This window comes from Alexandromys fortis, unplaced genomic scaffold (assembly GCF_014885135.2).
Source record: "Alexandromys fortis isolate MF-2015 unplaced genomic scaffold, M_Fortis_MF-2015_v1.1 scaffold_144, whole genome shotgun sequence".
Taxonomy (NCBI): domain Eukaryota; kingdom Metazoa; phylum Chordata; class Mammalia; order Rodentia; family Cricetidae; genus Alexandromys; species Alexandromys fortis.
In genome coordinates, this window is record NW_026068021.1 from 1704755 (window position 1) to 1711046 (window position 6292).

At 52.8% G+C, this 6292-nt stretch overlaps 1 protein-coding gene across 1 annotated transcript in view; it reads right to left on the reverse strand.

Annotated features, from left to right (window-relative positions):
• The window catches only part of Sdk1 (sidekick cell adhesion molecule 1), a 961631-nt gene extending 956713 nt beyond the window's left edge, over positions 1 to 4918 (reverse strand). Inside the window, exon 1 of the mRNA XM_050163182.1 lies at positions 4363 to 4918. Within this exon, the coding sequence (XP_050019139.1) occupies positions 4363 to 4606 (244 nt within the window). The 5' untranslated portion in view covers positions 4607 to 4918. The remainder of the gene's footprint in view (positions 1 to 4362) is intronic.
• Positions 4919 to 6292: the final 1374 nt, after the last annotated feature.

Genomic DNA, 6292 nt, shown 5'->3' on the forward strand with positions numbered 1-6292 from the left:
AGCAAGGAACACAATGCAGACTAAAAGGGCTGCATAGAAAGGACCTACGCAGGGTTTGAGCAAACCAGATCTGTAAAAGCCACTAGGATCTGAAGGCTTGAGGACAAGATTAAAGGAGGGGATGGAGTCACACAGAACAGTGGTCCCCAAACCTGACTAATCATCAGAACCAACTGGGGAGTCTGGAGATCCTACTGCTTAGGTCAAACCTCAAGTCAACCAAGTCTAGAAGTATACTTCTGCCTCAAAGCTCCCAGAGGATTCCAGTGTGCAGCCAAGCTGTGAAACACTGGCTTAGGGAAGTTTCCAGAAATCAGCTGGTAACTGGAGTGAGACAACAAAGCAATGTAGCCAAGGATTCTTAAATGGCAGTGGACATGAGAGTCGCCTGGAAAGCACTGGTGGTTCACTTGACATGAGCTGGTCCTGCATACCCTCAAATGTCCACCTGACTCTAATGTCACCAAGAAACATTTTATTTTTTGAAACAAAAGCTCTCAATGAAGCCAGAGCTTAGCAATTCTGCTAACCTGATTGACCAAGCAGCTCCAAGGGATCTCCCCTCCTTCAGTGCCTTTTAAGTGGGTGCTAAGGATCTGAACTCAGCTCTTCATGTTTGCCCAGCAAGCATTTTATCAACAGAGCCATCTCCTCAGCTCCAGATAAACAGAATTCTCCATCCCAAGATACCCCTGTCCCTCTGATGCATCCCTTGCCTCAGAAGCTCTTTTTCTGAACCACTCATACTTGGTGCACAGCATAAAGAAAGCATGTATTGCCACTTCTCTTCCAATAACTAACGACGTAGCATTTTAGGAATCCAGACGAGTCATGAACAATTAAACACACACCAATAAGCAGAGTATATTTCCATTTCCTTGTACAGAGAAGAAACTGCAGTACGTACTGAAGTTATAAGATCCAAACCTGGTACTTCATGTCATGGCCAGAAATAGATTCCTGCTTGTAACCAGCCATACATATATAACTTTTACTAAACATACTGCCCTTGTTATCTGCTAGAAATCACCACCAAGCTGACCCATAGACATATTCTAAGAGGAAAAGTCTTCAGAGGAATTAGGAACAGCCTTAGATAGATACACAGTATCAATATGGCATTATGACTGTTTCAACTTAGTGGTAACTGTCCATGCAAAATGTTACATTTTATCTGATAAGAGTCTAGAGAATGCATTCCTGTGCATATGACCAACTCATCATCTCATCAGAAATCTCCACAGCCGTACCGGAATTTTCATTTTCAAGATACATGAGGTTTTGTCAAATGGTGACATCTCCTCTGTAATATGAATTTCCAATATAATATAAAAATGATGGATATATTACACATTTCACACAGCACAGAGAACAGAAACCTGTCGATGAATTTAAAATTTGTGACAACCTATTTGAATCTTTACACTAAAAGGTCTGCATACTTTCTTGCACCATATAAATGTGAAACAGGTGCCTGCGCTTTTATTGGCAAGACGTAAATAAAGGGTTCCTCTCTTTGAAAAGTATGCCGGCTACCTTAGTACATGTATTTATAAAATGAATGGTTTTCACTAATTGCAATTGTGGAAGGACAACGCCTTACATGACCTGCAAGATGCAGCTGAGAAAGTCTGATACAGTTCAAACAAGGGCTCTAGCAGATCTTTCCCACTGTTCAAAGTGGTGCGCCAATTTTCAAACGTATGGGTGACTGCCATGTGAAAGTCACTTTCATTCTTGAGACTGAACTCCATCTCTGAAGGTCATCCTAAGTGACCTCGATTTCTTCACTTGAACCTGGTTTCTCTCACAAACTAGATTCCATTTTACACAATCAGTAAACGCTTTTCCTTCTGGATAACATCCTTAGGTAAAAGGTATCACCAAAAAAAAGTGAAAAGAGTATATTAGGTGTGAAGGGGTTAAAGTAATCAAAAACACACGGTGATTTGTTTCCATATAGAAGACAAGACAGGGCATTTATTAAAACCTAAGGGAAAGAGAGTTGCCACCCAGATAACATTAGATAAGCTCAAATAAAATATTAAGTTATAAGGTTCTTGTTAAGCTATCTCATTGTAATTTTAAAGTCAGACATTTAAGTATTACATTGAAATTATTGGGCTTTTTACCACACATAACTCATTGGCACACTGAACACAGAACAGAGCTATTCATAACATAAGTATAAAGTTCCTATTCCCTTCGATCTCCAAATACTCAGCGCCTTATTTTGGTAAGGATAAAAGCAATGAACTAGAAAGTTAATTTTTCTAAACTACCAAGAGCAAAACCTGGTTCACCAATCAGTTTTAAAGACTCCATCAAAAGTCATGTTAACACAATTGTGTCTGCTTTTTCTGTTTTTAGACCAGCGACCTCCCAGGGCAAGAGGAAGCTGACTGGCACACGTGTGCTTCAGGTTTAAGCAGGGGAAATCCAGATTTAGGAGGGAAAGCTCTTTCCGGAGAGATTCCATCTCCATTTGCAAAAGGTCGCCTGGAATCCGCAGATCCCCTTTCCTTATTTTAGAGAACACCTCTGTGCTCCAAGCTGAAGACTACGGAGGGAGAAAAACAAAGCTCGGAGGCAAAGCTGTGGGCTCTCAAAGTTTTGCTCCACCAAGTACAAGGCACCCACTTGGGGTGAGGCATCAGGATTGGGAGGCGGCGGCCCTAGAGAGTGGGGGAGGAGGACGGCTGGTGGTGACTGGCACTTGATATTTGAAGTCCACCGCGGTTGTCACTCTTCGTTAACAAGATTCGGCGGTGCAGACTCAGATACGAATCAGCTCGTGTTTAATCAGTGCAATAGGACGCGCTGGGCGTTCTTTGAAGCCATGGTGGCTGGGGCTCAACTTTAAAGGTTCTTCCGGGGCTCCAATTTAAAAAAAAAAAAAATGCAACCCACAACACAGGGCGCATTCTCCGGCGACTCAGTGTCAGCGCGCTCCGATCGCTGCGCGGATTAGAAGCACACCGCATTAACCCTTTTGCTGCCTCCAGACCTAGTGACCCACAGTCCTGATTCAGAGGGTGGGAGACCCTAAAGGCTCGCACCGTTCCAGCGCTGCGCCGAGGGGCACCCACAACCCCGAGGTCACTCCAGGCCTCACCCACAAAGTCTACCCTGGAAGATCCACCCCAAGCGGCGTGCACCCCCAGAGTCCACCCCAAAGCTGTCCACTCCAAGCAGCACCCATCTAGAGTCCGTCTAAAATGCCAACACTCCCAGGGTCCGTGTCAGGGTTATCTACGCCAGTAGTGTCCATCACCAAAGTACACCCCCGAAGATACCTAGCCATAGCGTACTCCAGGCTGAACGCACCCCACAGGATCCAGCCCACGAGTGTCAACCCTAAAGTCCACCAGAGATGTGTACTCATATAATCTAGGGAGTGACCATTCAAACAGCCCATCCCAGTGGTGTACGCTCCAGTGTTTCACACCCCCACGGCCTAGCCCCGATGCAGCCATTTCTAAGGTCCACCCAGGGGATGTCCATTCCTAATACAGCCCGTGCCAGGTGGCGCACACTCCAGGAGTCCATCCCAGAGGCGTGTATCCCCGCAGCCCAGCCGAGAGGAATGCATCCATACTTCACCCCAGGGGTGTCACCCCAAGACTGGGCGACCCTAAAGCTCAATCCTGAGGTATCCATCCAGCTGCAAAGTCACCTCAAGTATGACCACCCATAACATAGTACATCCCAAAGGTGTCACCCTAAGGTTATGCAGCCCCGAAACTCAGCTCATAACATAGCCCATCCCAGATGGCGCTCACAAAGTACACCACAGGATGTCACCCCAAGATTATTCACCCCTGAAGCCCGGCCCATAGATGTGCACTTGCAAAGTCACCTCGGAGATAGCCACTCATAATATAGACCAGGAGGGGCCCACAAAGTCCACTCCAGGGGTGTCACCCAAGATTGTGCACTCCTAAACCTCAGCCCAGAGGTGTCCACCTGCAAAGTCACCTCGGGGATGGCCACTTACTTATATTTTAGTACACCCCAAAGGTGTGACCCTAAGATTCGGCAGCCCTGAAACTCAGCCCAGAGGTGACAACCCACAACACAGCCTATCCCCAGGTGGTACCCACAAAGTACAACCCAGGGTGTCACCCCAAGATCGTACAGCCCTGAAGCCCAGCCCATAGGTGTCCACTTGCAAAGTCACCTCGGAGATATCCATCCCTAATATAAACCAGGTGGCGCCCACAAAGTTCACCCCTGGAGTGTCACCCCGGGCAGCGCGCGCTCCAAGAGTCCACCCCGGGATTACGCACCCGTAAAACCCACCCCGGGTAGCACCCACAAAGTCCACCTCGGGGGTATCACCCCGGCCAGGCCCGCACCTACCTTGTGCCAGCGCCCGCAGCAAGTGCAGCTGGAGCAACAGCAGCGCCCAAAGCACGCGGCCCAGCCTCAACTTTGCAGCCCGCCGGCCCGCGCCCGGCTCGGGGGTCTGGGGCGCCGCTCGCAGCCCGGGGCGCTCGGGGTCGCAGTGGTGGCCGGTCCCGCTCCTCCGCGGCCGCCCGGGCCCCGCACGCTCAGGGGGCGCCGCGCCACCGCCGCCCGCCACCAAGGGCCGGGCGCGGGCCATGCCGCGGAGCCGCCACCCCCGGGCGCCGCGGGACGGGCAGGGCGGGCGGGAGCGCGCAGACCCGCTGAGGCAGCGGCGGGATCGGAGGGGCGGCGTCCGGGCTCCGGTGAACAGCGAGACGGGGCTGAGGAGAAGTTGTCAGCGAGCGGGGAAATGCCCGGCACGTCGCCCTGGCTCCTCGCAGCCGCGCAGCGCCGGGCCCGCAGCGCTCTCTGAGGGGAGCTGAGCAGAACGCCTCTGCCGCCGCCTCTGCCGCTGCCGCCGCCGCCCCCGCCCGGCGCTGTGGAGAAAGTGCGCCCGCCCGCGCGCCGGCTCTCGCCTCGGCCGCCGCCGCGACCGCCGCGCCCCATTCACAGCCCGGCCGCACGCGCCGCCCGCGCCCGCCGCCCGCCTCTGATTGGCCGAGCCCCGCGGCTCTCGCGCCCGGGACCCGCCCCCACGGTGCTCGCTTGTTTTCAAACTCGCCGCGCCCGCCCGCTTGCAATTTCGTGCCGGGGCCCAGAGCGACTTCCCGCGCCCGCTGCGCCCCCTAGGGACCCGCATCGGGGATTGCAGCTGGCGCGCCGTCTCGGCTCGCGCTTCCCCCGGCGGGCCTGTCTGCGGGATGTGCTCAGGCCGGGCGGTGCCTATTCCCTCATCGGGCCCCCCCGGGGCTGAGCCTCGAGTCCCGCTGGTGGGATGACAGGTGTGGCGGCTCCTGGCATCGCGGGCCAAGGCGTTCCAGAGGGATCCCCGAGCGGAGGGCCGGTGGGCACGCCCCTCCGTGAGTCCCGGGAGCCTGCTTCCAGCCAGGGACTCCGGTGCTGGGGTGGTGAGCCAAGTTGCTGTCATTGCAAAGGAGAAAGGCGCGCGAGCGAGTTTGCAATTCCCAGCAACCGGAGGCACCATAGGGAGCAAACACTCGGCCTGTTCCGAGGAGTGGGCACGGCTTTGGAGAGGCGTCCAAGGTCATGCGTGGCCAACAGGACCACAGCACGGGGCGCTTCCCCTTGTGCCACGGGAGGATCTGGAGGAAAGGCCTGCTGGGGGAATGATCGGACATCCCAGGGTCTGAGGAGCCTGCAGGGGTGGAGGGGTGGGGTTGGGCGCGGACCCTCAGCAGCATGTGGTAACCATTAGCCGAGTTTATGGGGTGAACTCAGCACGCTGGAGCCGCGAGGCTTGGATTTTTTTGGGAAGGGAGCTGGGAGGTGACAGTCCAGTCCTACGTTATTGGGAGTTGGAGGGAACGTGTGGTGGTGTTTGAGTGAGGTCATGCATGACTAGAAGGCCAAGGAGACAGGGAGTGTGCCCAGCAAGGATCTGGCTCCCTAGAAAGTGCGCTGTGTCAGCTTACAAAGTACTGTTGTTGTGTTGACCGTCCCTGCCAACAAAAAGCCCTAGGCAAGGAGTTGAGAATAGTAAGAGCCAATTCCGGTTTGCAGAGCCCTTGTAACGAGCTTACTCTAGACCGGGGCCCTTATCTATTAACAGTTAAGGAAAAGGTAAGGGAACTGAGGTCCAGGGATGGTGGCAATTGGAGATAGTGAGTGAACCCAATCTTTGCCTTTCGCCCTTTCCAACATAAGCTACAAAAAAATAAATAAAGAAAGAAAGAAAGAAAGAAAATAAAGAAAAAAGGAAAGGAAAGAAAAGAAAAAAAGAAAAAAAAGCAGCCAGAACGTGAACTGGCCCCGTTTCTCTGGA